Below are 21,860 nucleotides of genomic sequence, written 5' to 3'. Positions count from 1 at the left end.
TATTGGTGGCATCCACTCTGGGGGCTCCTTGGAGGACCCTCCCCTCCTGATCCCCCCTCACAACCCACTTAACCCACCCCCACTCACTGCTCCTATCAGTCTTTCAGGGTCTACAGGCAGCCCACGCTGCCACAGCCCCTCAAAAGGGGTTACACCCTCCTGCTGCTGGTCCAGCTCAAGCAGGGGAAGACAGAACAAAGGATTTCTTGTAGGAGAGGGGTGCAACCTCCTGTCCTTTGGAAATAGGTGTTACAGGTCTGGGAAAGCGTAACCTACCAACGCTACCTGTTTGCTTTGAAGGACCTGCCTCTGTCACTGCGTGTGCACATGTTTGTGCATGGGCAGGCGTGCAGGTCTGTACATGGGTGGGTCTGTGCAACTTGTTGTCGCACTGGGCTGTGGCACAGTCTTTCCACTAAACTCGTTTTGAAGCCCTGAAGGGGATGACATTGTTGGGGATACTGCTGCATGGACTCAGAAAGGCTAGGGAGCACAAGGTGGCCCCTGCTTTTAATCAATACCAGTGCAGAGTATGCTGCATCTCCAAAGAGGCAGGTGTAGTTAAATAGCATATCCATCAATGGTGCATGGATGTTACCTCAAAAATACTTGGGAATCTCACCCACATGTAGCACTGAAGCACCACACTAGTACCAACGGAGCTTAGTAAGCAAGTGGCAGTGTCCAGCCAAGGACGAATAGCTTACTTTGTTGCATCTTGGCCATCATGGATGATCTGTGCTGAGTTGGCACAAAATTAGTCAGGGATAGCTGGAATAGCTCATAATGCATGCAAATATCTCGTTAGATGCAGCTGGCAGTGACAGAATCTATGACCAGAATGGTAGAAAACATCTGTTTTCCAAATGCTTTCATACGCTTAGATTGCCTGTTTTTTTTTTTTTTTTTTTTTTTTTTGAGCCTGGTGGTCAGAAAACCCAACCACAAGACTCATGGTGAGGAGACCCCACAGTGCTGGCGGTCTCCCCAGCTCTCCTATTACCACGTTTCCACTGGGCTGACCAGCGGGAACCTCCATTTTAGGACGATCCCGCTGGTCAGCCCAGCAGTAACTGTGCAGCAGCATTGGATTCTGCTAAGTGGGTGGGGTGTTGCAATCAGGGCCTCAATCCAGTGCCAGATGAGGTGTCAAATCCACTGACTGCCTGCAAATCCATGTACAGTTTAACAACATACTAATGTTGGGCATTGACCCCTCATTTCCATTGTCATCTCCAAGGTTATGCTGGCTTTGATAAGAGTCGTTTCCAAACAACTTGTGGGAGATTCCCCAGTAGAGTAGTGTCCTGTCTGAATTGGAACAAAGTTAGACAGGCTGCGTCAGGTTGGTGCACAACAACTTCAGCCGAGGTGGAGTCAGATTCATTTAGGAGTCGCTTCGGAGCCATACAAAATAATCAAGTCCTCCTCTGGTGTTGATGTGAAAGGAACCAGCGTGGTTCTTGGCGCAGGGATCGAAGTCTGATTGAGCATCAGCCATGGAATCGAGGCAGACCCCAAAGTGGGGTCAGGAGGAACAGAGCACTGAGGATGAATCTGCTCCTTGGATACAACGGGCCTGGAGGTGAGCCAGAGGGAGATGAAAGGTGTCAAATATTTGCTGCATGACTTCTTTGAAAGTCTACATCTGCTGCTACGTTGCCTACGGGTCTGGAAACTGGGTGCATAAAGATATGTTAAGGGAAATTGGTTCCCCTATAGTAGACAGAGACTGAAAGGCACCTGGCCATCCATGGTACTTCCCTGATCACAAACTGTGGTATGAGGAGAATTCCTGCTTTTATTACTTTTCTCTTTCTTACTTCTTTCTCTTACTTACGTGAGGACTTCGAATTAGAGAGAATCTGAAGCAGGGCTGATCTCAAGAACGGGAGCAGGTCCGCATCCTCAACTTGTACGGGGAGCAGTACTTAAGCACCTTCCCTTTAGTGTTTTGCGACAGTTTGGCTTTATGATCCCAGATTGCCTTGGGGTTCATCTTGGTGCAGTCTTCACAAGCATGGAGTCATGCGACGATCCTAGACAGAGAGACACCTTTTGGGGATCTGTCACAGACATCCGATGCCAACATGGTAGTACTTGTAAAGGGTGCTAGAGAAAACCAGGGAGTCATTTTGTGGTATAAGTCTCCACAACAATGCTGCATGTGATCTCAGTGTTAAAAATGCCATTCAAGATGTCATCAATTGATTATACACAGTCTATGGCACAGCATACTACAACAAACACATTGCAGTGTTTCATTTGGAAATATATCCTTTTCCAATCAAAATACTATACACATGCATTTATATTGCCCAATCAGTATTATGTCCTTAGGTAAACAAAATAAGTTTTCATTTAGTTTATTATGAATCCTGTAGCTATGTGAAGGCACCCACCAGCTCAATCCAAACCAAGCTGCTAGTGTCTGTAGGAAAGTGCTCTTTTTGGCATGGTTACCCCCACTTCTTGCTAGCTGTCAGTGTGTTTTGACTGTGTTCACTGGGATCCTGCTAAGCAGGACCCCAGTGACTGCGCTTTCCTCCTCTAAATGTGGTTGCTTAGGACTTATCACACCACACAATTGGCATACTGGTGCCCCCATACAAGTACCTAGAATATGGTACTTAGGTACCCAAGGCACTGGGGCACCAGGGATTCCCCATGGGCTGCAGCATGTACTGTGCCACCCATGGGAGCCCATGCAAAATGTGTCTGCAGGCTTGCCATTGCAGCCTGCTTGAAAAGGTGCATGCACCCTTTCACTACAGGTCACTGCACCAGGTCACGATAAGTCACCCCTTGTGGCAGTCCCTCCTAGCCCAGAGGGCAGGATGCAGGTACCTGTGTGTGATGGCACCCCTGCATGACCAGAGGTGCCCCTACGAACTCCAGCTCCATTTACCTGGACTTCATAAGTGTGGGGAAGCCATTTTACGCATGTACTATACACAGTACACGCGGGTCCAACCTGCGTCAGGAGCATCGACGTCCTTAAAGACGCTGCGGAAGGCTGGGTTGGCACGACCGGTGTCGGCATGAATCAGACAACAGATCTGCAGGGGCCCTCAGAGGCCAGAGCCGAAGCAGCTGGCACTGAACCAGAGGGCCCCTATCTGATTCCCCTGGGGCCTAAAGGCGCCTCAGGGGAGTCGGTCCGCCCACAGATGAGGGTGCATGGCCTCGTAGAACTCCTTCAGCTGGGCAGGGGTGGCTCCGGCTCCCAAGAAGTCAGGGAGGCACAGAGCAGACCCAGAAGTAGGCTCCGCAGGCTGAGGCTTAGAGCATTGACACTCTTCCCACGTCACATCAGCCGAGCGACAGGGCGAAGTCGAAACGCGTTTGGCCTACGACTTTATGACCCAAAGATTTAGAATTGGACAAAAAAATGTGGTGATGACTCCTCGGGCAGGCTCGAGACCCTTCTCTCGAAGAGACCGGAAGTGATGCAGAGTCGAGCGCCGCGCCACCATCAGCTTTAGGGACCGCTCCCTCAAAGTATTTGGGTTCACGGCACAGGCACACTGAGCACAGCTTCGAGTCGTGGTCACGCACCAGACACCACAAACACACGAGGTGCAGATCTGTTACCGACATCATTCGATGATGGCGATATTTTTACAAAGAAGAAAATAGGCCCGGGCGCAAGGAAAGATGTTTTATCTGAACACAATTGCAACCACTGTAGAAAGCATCACCTACCAATGCAATTGTAAATTGTGAGCAGGTTGTTTCAAACATATGGATTGTTACACAAGGTCAGGAACACATAGAAAAGTGGGGATTTGCAAAGGATACAAAACACCAATGCCAAACAGCTAAGTGTGGAACTTAAAAACATGGAGAAAAGAGGGGAAAAAAAAAAAAATGTTTATTTGCAATTTTATTTAGTACAAACCAGTCCAGGAGCACTTTACTGATATTAAATAACTAAATGTTACACAGAAAGACTACATGATGTAGTGTCCACAGGAAAGGGCAGAGATCACGCTTCCAAGGGCTGTAAAGTAGATACATTTTAAATCTGGTGGCTTGACACAAAGCAGTATTTTTACATAAAGGATAGATGGTGCTAGGTGACAAAAGAAGGGAATACGAGTATAGTGGTTAAGAGTATAGGGATTGTCCATCATAACAGGATCAAGGAGGATTGGGTGGGCAATATGTAGAAAGAAGGGGCATCTTTAGGAAGAGCATGTTAGAATTACATAGAAAGTGGACTTCTGAGATGTATTAATTGTATTCTAAGTGGATTCTCAATTTATTGTATTGTACTGCAGCATTTACTTAGTGCTTACTACCTCTATGTGGGGCGTTAAAGCACCTGCCTACATGAGTCGCATGATATAAAGTGTAGAGTGTGTGGCCGGAAAGATGTTATTGGCTTTCTTTTGATCCCATCTGAAAAGTGTTTCCACGTTTTGCGTGATGAGCACACTCAGGTGCGGTTATCGTGTTATGGGACTCAGCGCACACCAATGTGTTGAAAGAAAGTGTGAGACACCCGCACACAGTTTTATACTTGTGGTATGCTGGTAGGTTTTAACAACTCTGCATGTCCCTTTATGGTCTGCCTAACTGGTTACTGCACTGGGTTGTCCAATCAGATTCTGTGAACGGTTGTGGTCCTGAGCTGACGCGGTTCAATGGAGAGATCTGTTGTACTGGGAATTTTTATTTTAATTCCGTATCTAAGCGTGTTTGTGAGATGTGAGAAAGCTGACAGATTGTATAGCTATTGAAGACCTACAGTGATGGACTATATTAAAGCATTCTAAATTGTCCACCAACGTGTGGCATCTCTTCAGTTACTCTATGTCTGTTGATTTGGCAATGTCCGTTTTGGCTTGGCTGTATAGTACTGGTAATGGACAACCCTTAAGACATATTTGCTCTATGGGAATTCAAGAAGTATAAGTTACAATTGGTTGCTGGCCATTGCATATTATGGTTTTAGTACTACTGTGAGCCATAACTGTTATAAATGAAAGTATACAACTTTAAAATGTCAGGGCAAATCATAGGTAAGCTCTTCTTAACTTACCTGCATATCAAAAGTAATTAGCTGGTTGAGTGGTTTGTAATTAGTGGGTTGTAAGCTGTGCGCTTGAAGGTGTAACTTTTCTGGGCTCTGTTGCCAGGGCGTGGGTGGTAATTATCTAGGAAACAGCCATGTTTTTGACTGTTTTTGTACATATTCCTGGGTGCTTCTAATGTTTGCTGGTAGTGTGCTCCAGAGCTTAGTAGCTTTTACTTAGAAAGCAATGCCTCATATGGATTTCTTATGGAAAAGGGGTATGGTTAATGACAGATACCTGGTGCACAGTTCTGCGTTTGGTTTGTATTGCTTGAATTTTACTTGTAGGTATAGTGGTCCTTTACCTTGGGAAGGTCTGAACAATGCAGAGAGCCTTGAAGATTGCCCTTCTAGCTACAATCAAATGAAAATAAATCACAAGTGAGGATTTGTTTTCTGAATAAACATAGTAGATCAAAGGCCATCTAAAATTGGAGAGTAAGAACGAGGGATAATGCAAAATGTGACAACTCCATTTGTTTAGTTTTTTGCCAGTGCCTGCTGAACAAACAATACGATGGGGCAAGTGGAATAAAGTATTTGTGAACTATGCACCAGTATGTGGAACAAATTTGAGTGCACAGCAAAAGTATTTATTATAACATTGTTTAGGTGCTCCTAAGGCAGGAAGTGCTAGAAAATTTGCCTGGCCTGAGCCAGGAAGAAATGAGAACTCTAAAAGAAAATTAAGAATGTATTCATACATTAGGTATACATTATTTACCTTGAGTCCATTAGATACGTGAGCAGTACAATTTGGGATAAAGGGCACAAGGTAGGAAGAACAGAGTATTATTTAACAAGTATAAGAAAATTGGAGAACACCTGCAAATTTGGAATTTCAGCAACAAAGAATTGGACATCAAATTGCTTTAAAATACAAAAGTGCTAAAACTTGGGAAGAACTGTTGATGGAGGATAAATCTTCATTGGAAGAGGTGATTGAAGTAGCAAAAAAAAAAAGAGTAGAACATACAGTTTAATGGGTTAAGCAACTGAAAAGTGAGAGGGATGACTTGTGTGCAAATGAAAGTTTGGTAAATAAGGTAGTGAAGGCAGAAAAATAAAGGGAGCTCATGAAAAAAGGTTTCAGAAGTGACAATTTTCTATGCGGTAACCCAGGCGATAGAGCCAACAGACAACAGTGTCTTGCAATTCAGGTTTTTTTGTCAGAGGTATGAAAAGAAACACTTCTACAGGTTTTGTATAAGCAAGATTAAAAGAAAAGATGTGAAGTGAAGGAGGTGGCATATGAGGGACCACACGTCAGATCGACAGTGTAATCAAGCAGGCCTCGAAAAATCATAAAAATGTTACTCGACCTGCAGGTCGAGTAGGTTGAATAATCTACTTGTCATAACTGTAATGTATTTGATCTGAAACGGTTCTCAAATTGTGTGATCCTAGAATTGTACCATTTTGTAATCCCTGGTGCCACATTATAGCTGCTCCAGGTATAATGTATGCAAGGGAGGAGTTTCCCCGTTGGAAGGCCCAAAAACATGGCAGAGTGATATTTTGAAGATTTCACTGCACTATTCTAGTGTAATTTTTTTTTTTTTTTTTACGGCTGCTCAGGGCAGTGATGCTAGGCTACTTCCTATCGGCCTCCTCTAGATTTGCTTGACTAGCGTCACATTTTTGGTGCTACTCCAACAAAAGCACCACAATAGCAAAAAAAATTGGGACTATTGTGCTAACGAGCATCATGATGCACTGCACTGTAAATACAGCGCTACCATGGTGTCGTTAGGGGGCAGAGGGCGGCGCAACAGAGCGAATGAGCCATTTCCTTGTAAATATGCCCTAAATGATTGCTTTATGTATAATAATTCTAGCCCACATAAAGGGTACACATGGTCCATGACTTGCCTCTTAATTTATTAATAGCTTTGCCATTAGGGCAGGAGTGTTTCTTAGTTTATGTTTATACTCGCACTTTTAATAAGTATATCATTAAAGCATGATGATGTAGTGCACTATCATTTACAGACCGTACATTTCCAAGAAATGTCTAAAAGTCTTTCACTAACTTGTAGCTTTACTGATAAAACCATATAGTGTGTTAACAATAATCGGTGAAAATTGGGTTTCAGAAAACATATTTATCATTTGCACATCACCAAGTAAAGTATCGATTTTTTTTCTTCCATTCTATTAAAATACTTTTTTCATTACGCAGAAGTACAAAAAAATTGTCTTTTACAGCTACTTAAACACATATTTTGAGATGTTTGTAAAGTTGACTTAGTTTTATAAATGTTGTGTTAGGAAAAACATGAAACCCACAGCCTTTTTCACACTGGTCAGATGGTTCACTTACGAAATCCTGGAACTCAGCAGTCACAAGAAAGACAAGTAATTGCAAGAACTTTTCTGAACACAGAGCAAATGTGACAAGCATAAGATTTAAAGGCATTGTAATTGCTAATTCAGTTTTTGACTGAACAGAACACCTATTCCTTGTCAACTCACCAGAAGGGGCGAGTAGGTTCTAAAAATAGCTGCTAAAACCTGATAAAGTATGACTCACCATAGCGAGTGGTCAAGCAGATTTTTTGAGCCCTGGATCAAGAATATGTTTCCATATAATACTCAACCAACGTTTAGGATTACATTCAGCACTAAACATGTATTTATATACCCATAAGGTGCATTATAATAATCTGTTATGTAACAGCTTATATTTGTTATGCATAATCTGTTTACGCATACTAAAGAATATACAAACTCTACAAACATAGCAATACACAACTGCTGCTCGAGTATGTGTTGATGGACAACCCTACCAAATACATTTACAGCAAAAAAAAAAAAAAAAAACAGCCAAGCTAACCTTAGAGAATGTAGATTTATTGAACCTCTTTTCCAATGCTAACTACTTATCCGTTTAATGAAATGGTTCTACCACAAACTGCTTCAATCCTCAGATGCTTGCCCTCTCCTCCAAATGTAATTGCTTTGGTTCTTTTTACACCCCACAATTGGCATATTGGTGTACCTTGTAAGTCCATGGTAGACAGTACCTAGGTACCCAGGGCATTGGTATACAAGGGGTCCTTCATGGGCTGCAGCAAATATTATGCCATCCAGGGGAGCCCATGCAAACAGTGTCTGCAGGCCTGCCATTTGCAGCCTGTGTGAAAAAGTGCATGCACCCTTCCATTTCTGGTCACTACAAGTTACCACTATGGAAGCTCCTTCCAGCCCAAAGGGCAGGGTGCAGGTCCCAGTGTGTGTGTGGGCATTTTGACTGCCACTTCAAGCACAGCTCAGTGCAGTCTGGAAGGCGAAACATCAAGGCTGTGATAAACCAGGATCAAAACAAGATCTATTTTGGTTTTCTAGAGGCTGTACAGTTAGCCATGTTGTAATTACTACCAATTGACAGGTATGACAAATGAATCACTGGCAAACAGCGATTTACCTAGAATCAAAGTTTGGTTTGAGAGGGGGAAACTCCGATTTTAGGCTTCTACAGCGGCCTATTTTAACCACTAGAGCATAATCACCCCAAATCAAGCACTTTCATAAGAAGGTAAAGATAGCAGGTAAGAAATTGCAGATTCAGAAGGAAAAGAAGGCTCATAAAATACTTATTAGGAAAAAAGGGACGCCAATGCTCATCCAGACTGCGGTCATGAAGCTGCTTCAATTGAGTGAATGGTAGTGGCCACAGCTTTATTTAATCGAACAGGGGACATACTTAAACAGCATGTTTTAAAATGCAGACCTCGTATGCCAACTGTTTTGTCAGATTTTTAGTTTATATCTGCACAGACAGGCTGTGTACAGACACTAATGCACAACAGCTGTAATCCACTGCGGAAACAAGAAGGTCCTACTTTCTTGCATTTGATATGGACTTACAACCAACAGTGCTTCAGCAACAAACAATTTAGTGCCTTTGATACTAATATCATTTGTGTGAATAAGATCCAGTGGCACCTGGCAGTGAAAATTTGGTCAACAATGCAAACCGTTGTGGCAGTCTTTGCTTCTAAGAACAATCACATTTGACAATCAGGCAAACAGAATTGAGGGTACTCCATTAAAACAAACAAATATATATATATATATATATATATATATATATATATATATATATATATATATATATATATATATATATAGAACGAAATTAAACCAAAAGATGTAAGCAGGAACTGTAGTGGGTATGATTAATGATTATACAATGCAGAGGAATACCAGTTCTGTTATTGCTTCTCAAACTACTAGTATTTCAGTATAGAAAATCTTAAAACAATCCCCTCAGCAAAAGAGGTTATATGCCATGCATACATTTTGTGACTGCAGTCAGCCAGTGGTGATGGTTGAAAGACGAACAAAGTGTCATTTCTCCCCGCCCTCACTTGCATTCCATAGAATGCTGTGCTTTTTTTCTGGAAAAGCCCCCTCCTGACATCATCACTTAGTCTTTTTCTTCTTTTCCCGTCCGTTTACTTTCACCAGGAATGAAAGATTTTTCCTTACGACCGTATCCTGAAATTTTTTCCATTCTGTAAAACATTTTTTGCTACTATCGGTTTGGCACTCAAAATGCCAACCCTATAGCCTCTTCTGAAAATACTCTTCCCTCTTTGCCAATCAGTACCTGTGCCTTTATTTTATTCTATAACATTGGTTTTCATTTTAAATTGGTTATCTCACTTGCACTTGAAAAACTGCTGAATTAACGGACGCTTTTGTTTAGTAAGATAATTGATTTGTTGGGGGTAGGGGGTATTCTCCCACCCAGTGTTGTCTTTCTAAAAGGCAATATCTATCATCGCACTTACCAAGCAAAGGGACTTTGTTCTGCAGTAGCTCACGGTAACTGGAGGTCAGAATTCCAACAGGGTTGCTTGGTATAAACCGTCCTTCCTTTACTAATCGTTCACATGTTCGCATAAGCGTCCCCGAGAACTGTGAAGGGTCGACACCATAATCTCGCCATCCTCCCACACCATCAGCAACACCTGAAATCAAATGTTATTATATTTATTTTCTTAAATCCAAAAGAAGTAAAAGTTATTTTAAAAAGTAGCAAACACAAATATTCTATTTGAGACAATAAACTAGATAGTTTTCCACATTTAAGAATGCAAAAAATGAGCAACCGCACGGAGGAGTGTGTTGACCAATAACACCCCCCTCACCCCCACCCCTTACCTGTATTTATGGGTTTCAATAACTAGAGGAGTCCATGGTTTGCATATGTTTAAGTTCAATCATGCCCAGAGCCACCAGAAAAACACACAACTTAGATTTACTACACCTTGTGATACCCATGCTTCAAGACACCAAATGGTACACTAGGTCATGCAGGCCATGTCAATTAGCCATGGAGAGAAATGGCATCTAAAGCAGTGGTTTTTAGCCTTTTGACTTCTGTGGAGCCCCACTGAATCTTTACTGGAACCCGGGGACCCCCACTGAATCATTATTGGAATTTGGGTATTCCCCCACCGAGTCATTTCTGGAAGACGGGGACCCCAGCCTAAACACCGATGATGATTTGAACCGCAAAACAATACACACAAAATACAGAAAGAAGCATTCATCAAACACACAATTGATAACACATTTTATTTCATTTGCAAACACATGTAAATAAAATACAAAATTTTAATAAGGTGGGCGCCTTTGTAAATTAAATTTAAGCCACACATCATCCATATTATATTGTGTGATGTCCCTGCACTGCTCCCACGAATCAATATGGTACTAATTTAATTTTTATCCTCCAATTTCAAATTTCTCGACGTTAACAGTATGTTTTCAATTGAACATTATATATTTACATTTTCTAAGCAGTTGCTGAATCCTCCCTCCCCCCCTCCAGAAAATAAAGTCCCTGGACCACAGATCGGAAATCACTGATCTAAAGCATTAAGTTATAGAGACCTTGGAGGACGCACATGGAGCTTGTTTTTTCAGGGACATTAACAGAACTATTACATTTGAAAACGGAGTTCAAGGCAAATGCTGAATTGTTACCAACTTTCGAGGAAAGGTTTTAAACTGTGAGGGTAAAATAGGTCACTTTTAAATCTCTTCTATATTAACAGTCTGAGGAGACTTCTCTCATTTGCGCAAATATTAAGTCACACAAAGTTAAGCTGCTCATGTGCATGCCACTTTATGCCACTAAACGTTACCTTGAAGCATACATCAAAATAAGAACAAGAATGACTGAAAAAAGGGAACAAAAAAAGGAAAGGAAATGAAAGATAAAGGTAATGAGAAAGGAGCCTTGTGGATAGCAAGGTTTTACCCATGTTGCTAGTATCACAGCAGGCACAGCAACGGTGCGTCTTCACTCATGGAATTAAGCACCATACTGTTAAGTGGGCAGGGTCTGGAGAAAGTCGAAGCAATAAGAAGAGACAAACCGAAACGGGGGGGCCGGGAAGAAGGGGTGGGGATGGAGGGGGGAGTGGAGGGGTGCATCTAGTGGCAACTATGAAAGCAATTTGCGCACAGGCTGCATTAGAAATGTTGGTACAGCCTTTGAGAGATACGAATAAAGAGCCTCTAGAAGACAGAAGGCATCCTATATTCCCTTTAAATAACATTTAGTCAGATCCCTAATGGTGCCTTCTTAACAGCCATTTATCCGGGTGCACAGAACTGAGAATGGTGTAGATGTGATGGTAAAGCTGGCTTGGGGCTCTTAGTTTCTCAATGTGCTTGTCTATCTGTGAGAACAGAGGTATCTAGATTTCATCTACAAAGTGCTGCTAGTCAGCCAATGTAGAACAGCCTCCATGTTTAGGGGTGTTGGGAGGTAAAATGCGATTTTCTAGTTGTACAAACGAAGGTTCACAATGCCTACATACTAGTTTGACTGAGATCTTTTACAACTATGCTAACACTGGATGCTTTCTATGGGTACTTCAGAAGACGTACATCAACATTAAATCCAATATGTAACTATCAGTTTAAAGAATAAAAATAAATCCTTTTTCTTCCCAACTATCCACACACCATCCCCCATTTGTCAGCTACATGCATTTCAGTAGTTCCTAGGGCCGTTTCACACAGTGAGAAAAATATACGCGCAATATATTTTACAGAGGGCCATTTCATACAAGTGGACTACTGATCTTTTACACACCATCACTACCTTTAGCATATTTCTGCATTAGAAATTTGCCATCTTGCAAGAAAATCACAATAAACGAAATTTGAATTCTGCAAACTAATGAAAAAATATTTTCCAATCCGATAGAGACTTCTAGCAGCAGATTCCTTACCTTTGAAATTCCCAGGCATCAGACTGGATCCATAATATATTTTGTGAGCAATACCCCTGTGCCCCGGTAGGTGATGTTGATCGGCTCCCCGCGTGGTCGAAGCATCTGCGCCGAAAGTGATATTGCACTTACCCGTATAGGTGCCACCTCAGTGTGTCGACATCAGTTCTTTTCTTTTCTTTTTGCACCAGTTAGCGCCGATCCAGAGAAGAGCTACCCCTCTGGAATTTTTGACAGGGTTTAAACAATGTGGCGCCGGTCATCATGCCATGTGGGTTACAGACCCACACCTTGTGTGTCTGTGGTGTCTCGAGCATGAGGACAACTCAAAGTCGTGCTCGAACTGCCGGGCCATGTCCTCAGAGGCTTTGAAGGAGCAGCCTCTAAAGCGACTAGTGGCCCGGCAGACAACGCCACATCACACAACTCCTAGATCTCAGCCCAGATCGAGAGGAAGGTCACAGGACAGCTCCAGAAGCACCAAGCCCTCTTCTTCCCACTCCAAGTCATCGGGTCACATGGGAAAGAGGCATAAGAAGCACAAGGCAAAGCAAGCTTCGGCTTCTCTTCATCCATCCGCTTATGCGCCAAAGGAACATCAATGACTTAGGCATGGTTCTGCAGAGCAGTCGCCAGGTTCGACTTTGGCTCCCGGAACAACAGGCACAAAGTGACCTCTGCTCTGGTAAAACTTTTACGATGCCATGCACCATGTATTTGAGCATGCCAACCCCCCTGGAGCACCTTCGGGTTAAGGTTCAGATAGGTTCCCCATCAGGTTCTGTGCTGGTGGCTTTGGCCTCAGCATGGATAAGCCTCTGTGAATCCAATCACAGATCCGGACCGAGGCTTGTCGTGCCACTGAGACCTCCCCCGATTCCGGTCCAGATGCTGACGCTCCCAGCGCTGCCAGTACTCACTGGCAGCACCAGCCCCATTTGGATCCCCAAATCAGACAGAGCCAGAACCGATTTGGCAGATGCTGATTTTGGCATCAATAGGGCCCTTGTGTCCTAGAGTCAGTGCCTGAACCCTATTCTGAAGGTTTAGGCCTTGGGGAAGAATGGGTGGGGTTAGTGGACTCTTCAAAATACCAGTTGGAAGGCCATGAAAGAACGGAATGGTGTCAGGAACTAGGTGATGCCAGCACACTGGATACCTTTCCAGATGCTGGTATGCTTTCTCCCCTACCGTGGTTACAGAGGAGGGAGGAACATGCGCTATGGTGGTGAAGAGGCAGCTGAAGTCCTGGACCTAGAGCTAACCTCAGTGGCTGTCAAGATGAACATCATGATAGAAGTACTACAACTGAGAGCTTCCTCCTCAGAACCTCTGCCCCTTTTAATGAAGCACTGACTGATGCCCTACTGGGAACCTAGTCCAAAGCACAGGGGCTCCTGTGGACAGGACAATTATAGCCTGCTCTCAACGCCCAGCACATGACGATCACACCCTTTCTCACACAACACCAAAACCACTGAGAGCTTGGTAGCCCAAGCCTCTACCTCACATGGTGCGTTCCCTTACGCACCCCTAGACAGGGAATCTAAGAGGCTGGACAGTTTGAGAAAAATAGATGGTTTCTTCCATCAGCCTTGCATTGCGATCGGTGAACACCCAATGCTTATTGGACTGCTATTCCCACACTGTGGGATAAGGTTGCACAGGTGCTGCCACAGCTCCCAGAGGATTCCCGGGCCATTCTCTACCAAGAGATCAAGGACAAAAGAGGGGCAGCCAAGTTCACCACCAGGAGTGGTTTAAATATTACTGATTCACAGAGCAGAGTGGTTCCCTCGACTGTGGCGCCATACCATGCCTGGCTGTGAACATTTGACCTTTCAGGGGATGTTCAGGCTTCCCTCATGACATGCCCTTTGATGGCAATCACTTCTTCGGAGGCAAGGTAGACTATTTTGGAGTGCTTTAAGATCTTGTGCAATACGTCAGAGTCCTTGGGCCTCTCGGCTGCCCGGCGTCACACCCCCAGTCTGCCTTTTATCACTTTTGTGGATAAAGAAGGGGCATACAACTATGCCAACCCCATTCCAGCCACCGTCTAACACCACCTTCCCAGGCTATGCGTGGGCAAGGTTCATACTGACCCTGTAGGTCAGGTAGCCAGAGGTCTGCTAAAACCACCACCCCACCTCCCCCTGCAGCCCCTAAACCCTCCTAATCTTGCCCTACAAGATCATGGGCATCCAGTTGATGACTAAATACATCATCTCCACAACTGGCGGTCCATAACATTGGACAGGTGGGTCTTAAAGATCATTTGGAGGGGCTACTGCCTCCCCTTCCAACCCTCCTCACCTCCAATTCCTCCAAGTCACAATCAGCTGATGGAGTATCATTTGCCCTTGCCCCGCAAGGAAGTCACGGCACTCTTAGCCAAGGCAGCTATAGACAGGGTTCCGATTTCAGAAGTAGACAGTGGTCGATATTCACGCTACAAAAAGAACTAAAGGTATACAGCCTATCTTAGATCTGGGAAACCTCAATCTCTTCATCAAAAAGGAGAACTTCAAGATGCTCTTGTTGGCTCAGATCTTGTCTGCTCTAGACTAAGGAGATTGGATTGTAGCGTTGAACTTGTGGGACTCGTATTTGCATAATCCCACCCTGCCTGCCCACAGACATCTGTGGTTTACGATAGGTCACGAGCACTTTCAGTTTACCTTGCTCCCCCCCCCCACCCCCAATGGGCTAACCATCGCCCATCAGCGGTTCTCCAAGGTGATTGCGCTGGTTGTGGCTTATCTGCAGAGACCAGGGGTGATCTGGACACAGTACAGTTTTGGGCTAATCATCCCGAGCAAGTCCATGATATTCAGGCTCTTACAGTTGTTTGAGCTTCTACCCCGGACTTTGGTGGGAATGATTCTGAGGCTGCTGGGCCCCAGGGCCTCCTGCACTCTGATAGTCACACATGCCAGATGGCATATGCAGGCCCTTCAGCGGGACCTGAAGTTCCAGTGGGCGCAGCATATGGGGAATCTCTCCAGCATGGTCTGGATCCCAAAGGGAACTGCAAATCCTGGGATGGGGCTGTGATCTGGGAAAGATGAAGATCATGGAACTTAGATCTCCAGCAGAATTATGACTCCACATCAACTTGCTGGAGCTCCAATCAATCAGACTGGCATTGAAAGCCTTCCAACCCTCCATCAAGGGGAGGCTATGCAGGTGTTAACGAACACCACCACTGCCATGTGGTACTGCAACAAACAGGGTGGTGTGGGGTCGTGGGCGCTTTGTCAAGAGGCTCTGCACCTCTAGACATGGCTGGAATAGCAGGGCCATATCCCTGGTGGTTTAACACCTGGCAGGTTCTCTGAACGCAACAGCGCACAAACTCAGCAGCCGATGCCTAGTGGATCAGGAGTGTCATCTCCATCCGGAGGTGATGCAAGGTCTTTTTCACCAGTAGGTAAGAGTCTTGGTTAGATCAGTTTGCCTCCGAAGAGGATGCACAATGTCACCAGTTTTGCACGCTGGAGTTTTGCAAGGTGGCTATTGCTCTGAGGCGCTTTTCGTCTACAGTGGAGCTCAGGCCTCCTGTACGCCTTTCCGCCCATATCACTACTGCCCAGAGTACTCAAGAACATCAGGAATTATCAGGCCTAAGTCATCCTTGTGGTTCCAGATTAGGTATGGAGAGTCTGGTAACCGAGCTTCTATAATTGAGCAACGATCCTCCAATCAGACGGCCCCTTTTGGGGGGGGGGGGGGGGGGGGGGGGAGGGTCCTCCACCTGAACCACTCAACTCTCCGCGTTCTTGTGTGGAGACTGAGCGGTGACAGTTAACCTCTTTTGACCTTCCTCCTGAAGTCTATAGTGAAACTATCAGTCAGCTGTCCCTCTACCAGGACTATCCGCCTGCTGATAGAAGAAATGTGTATTATACTGTACAGACAAATATACAGACCAGCTTTCTGCTCCTCTAGCTGATGTCCCGCTTTTTGTTCTTACCCTTGCCCAACAGGGCTCTGCTTTGGGTACTCTGAAGTGTCACCTTTCCACTCAATTTGTCTTCTTGCAGCTGCCCGACCAACCCTCCTTATTTAAAAACCCTACTGTAGATAGGTTCATTGAAGGTCTCCCCCGTTGCCTTTCATTATGCCTGAGGGACCTTAATTTGGTTCTTACCTTTTTAATGTGTTCTCCTTTCGAGCCTCTACATAATTGTACACTTCGGCTGCTCACGCTCAAAACAGCATTTCTTGTGGCAACATCTGCCCAGAGAGTGACTGAGCTGCTGGCTTTGCCATCCAAGCCTCCCTAGTTGACTGTTTTTCCAGACAAACTGGTGCTTCACACTAGGGCCCCTTTCCTCCCAAAAGGGGTGACACCATTTCATGTGGGACAACTTGTCCCCTTTGTATGCTCCTTCACACCCTTCTAAAGAAGCGAAGCGGGATATGCTAGTGCGAACAAATGTCAGGTGGTGCCGAAACGTACCATCTCCCGATGGATCGTTCTCTGCATTAAAATCTGCTATGCACTGGCTAAGACGCAACCCCTGAGGGCTTGTGGGCTCATTCCACTAGAGCCAAAGCTGCAACCACTGCGTTAGAATGTGGCGTTCCAGGACTGGGTATCTGCCAGGCAGCCATGTGGGCATCACTGTACACGTTCAAACATAACTGCCTGGACAGTCGGGTCCGAAGGGAAGGGCATTTATCCCTTTCGGTTCTGCAGGACTTCCTAGTTTAGAAAACTTGTCAGCAGCCCACCACAGGGGATGGTATTGCTTGGGTATCTATTCAAGGGAAAGGAATCTGCAGCTAGAAGTCTCTATCAGATGAACAAGTTACTTACCTTTAGTAAAGCCTTATCTGGTAGAGACAATATCTAGCTACAGATTCCTTACATTCCTCCCCACTATGCAGGCAGTTTTTCAACAATTAAGGATACACCCTGTCAGAAACTAGACTGGACATACCAGTGTCCGTGCACTTCAAGGCTCCACGCTCCTGGAAGTTGTGAAAAAGTAAATGACAGTGTGCTGAGGTGACGCCTATATAGGTGCCCATGATGTAACTCCTGGCACAGACAACGCCGATGACATCACGTAGAGCCAATCAACGCCACCTATCCAGTCTGACACCTGGGAAACTCAAAGGTATGGAATATGCAGCTATTCATGGTCTCCACCAGATAAATCAAAGATAAGTAACTTGTTCATCATAGCTATTTTCAGCAGGTTACACATCTGCGGCTTGCAGTTCTGTCAGAGGTAGTAGCTAAAAAGGTCAGATTTACGGATGCTTTTGTGGGTCTTCTTTCCATCAGAATACAACGAAGAGCACAAACGACTGCTTGGGAAGGATCTGTGCTGTCTTGAAAGCTAGTTTATTCATCTTTGTAAACAAAAACATTACACACAAAATAAAATATTCAAGCTTATTTTATTTAACCCCTTCGCTGCCAGGCCTTTTTTTTCCCCCTCCTGTGCCAGGCCTTTTTTTGCCTATTTGGGGCAGTTCGCGCTTAGGCCCTCATAACTTTTTGTCCACATAAGCTAACCAAGCCAAATTTGCGTCCTTTTTTTCCAACATCCTAGGGATTCTAGAGGTACCCAGACTTTGTGGGTTCCCTTGAAGGACGCCAAGAAATTGGCCAAAATACAGTGAAAATTTTGTTTTTTTCAAAAAAATTGGTAAAAGTGGCTGCAGAAGAAGGCTTGTGGTTTTCCCCCTGAAAATGGCATCAACAAAGGGTTTGCGGTGCTAAACTCAGCAGCTTCCCAGCATTCAGGAACAGGCAGACTTGAATCAGAAAACCCAATTTTTCAACACAATTTTGGCATTTTACTGGGACATACCCCATTTTTGCAATTTTTTGTGCTTTCAGCCTCCTTCCAGTCAGTGACAGAAATGGGCATGAAACCAATGCTGGATCCCAGAAACCTAAACATTTCTGAAAAGTAGACAAAATTCTGAATTCAGCAAGGGGTCATTTGTGTAGATCCTACAAGGGTTTCCTACAGAAAATAACTGAAAAAGAAAAATATTGAAATTGAGGTGAAAAAAACAAATGTTTCTCTACGTTTTACTCTGTAACTTTTCCCTGCAATGTCAGATTATCGAAAGCAATATACCGTTACGTCTGCTGGACTCCTCTGGTTGCGGGGATATATAGGGCTTGTAGGTTCATCAAGAACCCAAGGAACCCAGAGCCAATAAATGAGCTGCACCCTGACGTGCGTTTTCATTCTATACCGGGTATACAGCAATTCATTTGCTGAAATATAAAGAGTAAAAAATTGCTATCAAGAAAACCTTTGTATTTCCAAAAAGGGCACAAGATAAGGTGTTGAGGAGCAGTGGTTATTTGCACAAATCTGAATTCCGGGGTGACCAAACTAGCATGTGAATTACAGGGCATTTCTCAAATAGATGTCTTTTTTACACACTCTCCTATATTTGGAAGGAAAAAATGTAGAGAAAGACAAGGGGCAATAACACTTGTTTTGCTAATCTATGTTCCCTCAAGTCTCCCGATAAAAAAGATACCTCAATTGTGTGGGTAGGCCTAGCGCCCGCGACAGGAAACGCCCCAAAGCGCAACGTGGACACATCCAAAATTTTGGAAGAAAAGAGGTGTTTTTTGTGAAGTGCCTACCTGTAGATATTGGCCTCTAGCTCAGCCGGCACCTAGGGAAACCTACCAAACCTGTGCATTTCTGAAAACTAGAGACCTAGGGGAATCCAAGGAGGGGTGACTTGCGGGGCTCGGACCAGGTTCTGTTACCCAGAATCCTTTGCAAACCTCAAAATTTGGCTAAAAAAAAAACACATGTTCCTCACATTTCTGTGGCAGAAAGTTCTGGAATCTGAGAGGAGCCACATATTTCCTTCCACCCAGCGTTCCCCCAAGTCTCCCGATAAAAATGATACCTCACTTGCGTGGGTAGGCCTAGCGCCCGCGACAGGAAACACCCCAAAGCGCAACGTGGACACATCACAAAAAACACCTCTGTTTTCTTCCAAAATTTTGGAAGTGCCTACCTGTAGATTTTGGCCTCTAGCTCAGCCGGCACCTAGGGAAACCTACAAAACCTGTGCATTTCTGAAAACTAGAGACCTAGGGGAATCCAAGGAGGGGTGACTTGCGGGGCTCGGACCAGGTTCTGTTACCCAGAATCCTTTGCAAACCTCAAAATTTGGCTAAAAAAAAAAAAAAAAACACATGTTCCTCACATTTCTGTGGCAGAAAGTTCTGGAATCTGAGAGGAGCCACAAATTTCCTTCCACCCAGCGTTCCCCCAAGTCTCCCCATAAAAATGATACCTCACTTGCGTGGGTAGGCCTAGCGCCGGCGACAGGAAACACCCCAAAGCGCAACGTGGACACATCCAAAATTTTGGAAGAAAAGAGAGGTGTTTTTTGCGAAGTGCCTACCTGTAGATTTTGGCCTCTAGCTCAGCCGGCACCTAGGGAAACCTACCAAACCTGTGCATTTCTGAAAACTAGAGACCTAGGGGAATCCAAGATGGGGTGACTTTTTAATTATTTATTTATTTAAATAATGCGTTTTTATATAGCGCGGACTTTACCCGAAGGTGTCAGAGCGCATCACAATAGGCAAAGTAAAGATACAAGAGGAGAAGAATTACAAGTGAGCCTGTTACAAAAACAAGCGTTACATTACATGAGGCAATCGTGATAATTGTGCACGTATCAAGAGCAAAAAATAAAAGAGGTAGCAACTTGCGGGGCTCGGACCAGGTTCTGTTACCCAGAATCCTTTGCAAACCTCAAAATTTGGCTAAAAAAAAAAACACATGTTCCTCACATTTCTGTGGCAGAAAGTTCTGGAATCCGAGAGGAGCCACAAATTTCCTTCCACCCAGCGTTCCCCCAAGTCTCCCGATAAAAATGATACCTCACTTGTGTGGGTAGGCCTAGCGCCCGTGACAGGAAACGCCCCAAAGCGCAACGTGGACACATCCCATTTTTTGAAAGAAAACAGTGCCTACCTGTGGATTTTGGCCTGTAGCTTAGCCGGCACCTAGGGAAACCTACCAAACCTGTGCATTTCAGAAAACTAGAGACCTAGGGGAATCCAAGGAGGGGTGACTTGCGGGGCTCGGACCAGGTTCTGTTACCCAGAATCGTTTGCAAACCTCAAAATGTGGCTAAAAAAACACATGTTCCTCACATTTCAGTGGCAGAAAGTTCTGGAATCTGAGAGGAGCCACAAATTTCCTTCCACCCAGCGTTCCCCTAAGTCTCTCAATAGAAATGGTACCTCACTTCTGTGGGTAGGCCTAGCGCCCACGAAAGGAAATGGCCCAAAACACAACGTGGACAGAACATATTTTTTCACAGAAAACAGAGGTGTTTTTTGCAAAGTCCCTACCTGTGGAGTTTGGCCTCTAGCTCAGCCGGCCCCGGGAGGGGGGCAGAAATGCCCTAAAATAAATTTGCCCCCCCCCCCCCAGCCCCCACCGGGAGCGACCCTTGCCTACGGGGTCGCTCCCCCTGCGTGACATTGGCGCCAAAAAACAAATCCCCGGTGCCTAGTGGTTTCTGCCCCCTTGGGGGCAGATTGACCTAAAATCGGCCAATCTGCCCCCAGGGGGGCAGAAATGGTCTAAATACAATTTGCCCCCCAGAGGAGCGACCCTTGCCTGATGGGTCGCTCCCCATCTCTAAAAAAAAAAAAAAAAAAAAAAAAACACAACAAAAAAAATTGCCCTGGTGCTTAGAGGGTTCTGCCCCCCCCCCTGGGGGCAGTTCGGCCTAATAATAGGCCGATCTGCCCCCCCGGGGCGGCAGAAAAGGCCTAAAATAAATTTGACCCCCCCCCAGCCCCCACCCACCCCGGGAGCGACCCTTGCCTACGGGATCGCTCCCCCTGCGTGACATTGGCGCCAAAAAAAAATCCCCGGTGCCTAGTGGTTTCTGCCCCCTTGGGGGCAGATTGACCTAAAAATCGGCCAATCTGCCCCCAAGGGGGGCAGAAATGGCCTAAATACAATTTGCCCCCCAGGGGAGCGACCCTTGCCTGATGGGTCGCTCACCATCTCGAAAAACAACAAAAAAAAAAAACCACAACAAAAGAATTTGCCCTGGTGCCCTGAGGGTTCTGCCCCCCCCCCCCGGGGGCAGAAATGGCCTAAAATAAATCCCCCCCCAGCCCCCAGTCCCCCCCCCCGGGAGCGACCCTTGCCTACGGGGTCGCTCCCCCTGCGTGACATTGGCGCCAAAAAACAAATCCCCGGTGCCTAGTGGTTTCTGCCCCCTTGGGGGCAGATTGACCTAAACTCTGCCAATCTGCCTCCAGGGGGGCAGAAATGGTCTAAATACAATTTGCCCCCCCTGGGGAGCGACCCTTGCCTGATGGGTCGCTCCCCATCCCTAAAAAAAGAAACAAAAAAAAAAAAAAAAATTGCCCAGGTGCCTAGAGGTTTCTGCCCCCCTGGGGGCATCTGCCCCGGGGGGGGGGCAGAAATGGCCTAAAATAAATTCCCCCCCCCCCCCCCGGGAGCGACCCTTGCCTAAGGGGT

The 21,860-nt window shown here is 45.2% G+C and overlaps 1 protein-coding gene across 1 annotated transcript in view; it reads right to left on the bottom strand.

Annotated features, from left to right (window-relative positions):
* The window catches only part of PPTC7 (protein phosphatase targeting COQ7), a 119,458-nt gene that overhangs the window by 73,115 nt on the left and 24,483 nt on the right, over positions 1 to 21,860 (bottom strand). The window contains exon 2 of the mRNA XM_069214871.1: positions 9,880 to 10,059. Coding sequence (XP_069070972.1) covers positions 9,880 to 10,059 — 180 coding nt within the window. The remainder of the gene's footprint in view (positions 1 to 9,879; positions 10,060 to 21,860) is intronic.

The sequence above is a fragment of the Pleurodeles waltl genome, chromosome 11, assembly GCF_031143425.1.
Source record: "Pleurodeles waltl isolate 20211129_DDA chromosome 11, aPleWal1.hap1.20221129, whole genome shotgun sequence".
NCBI lineage: Eukaryota > Metazoa > Chordata > Amphibia > Caudata > Salamandridae > Pleurodeles > Pleurodeles waltl.
The sequence above is the reverse complement of the archived record's forward strand: the minus strand, read 5'-3'. Positions and strand labels throughout refer to the sequence as shown.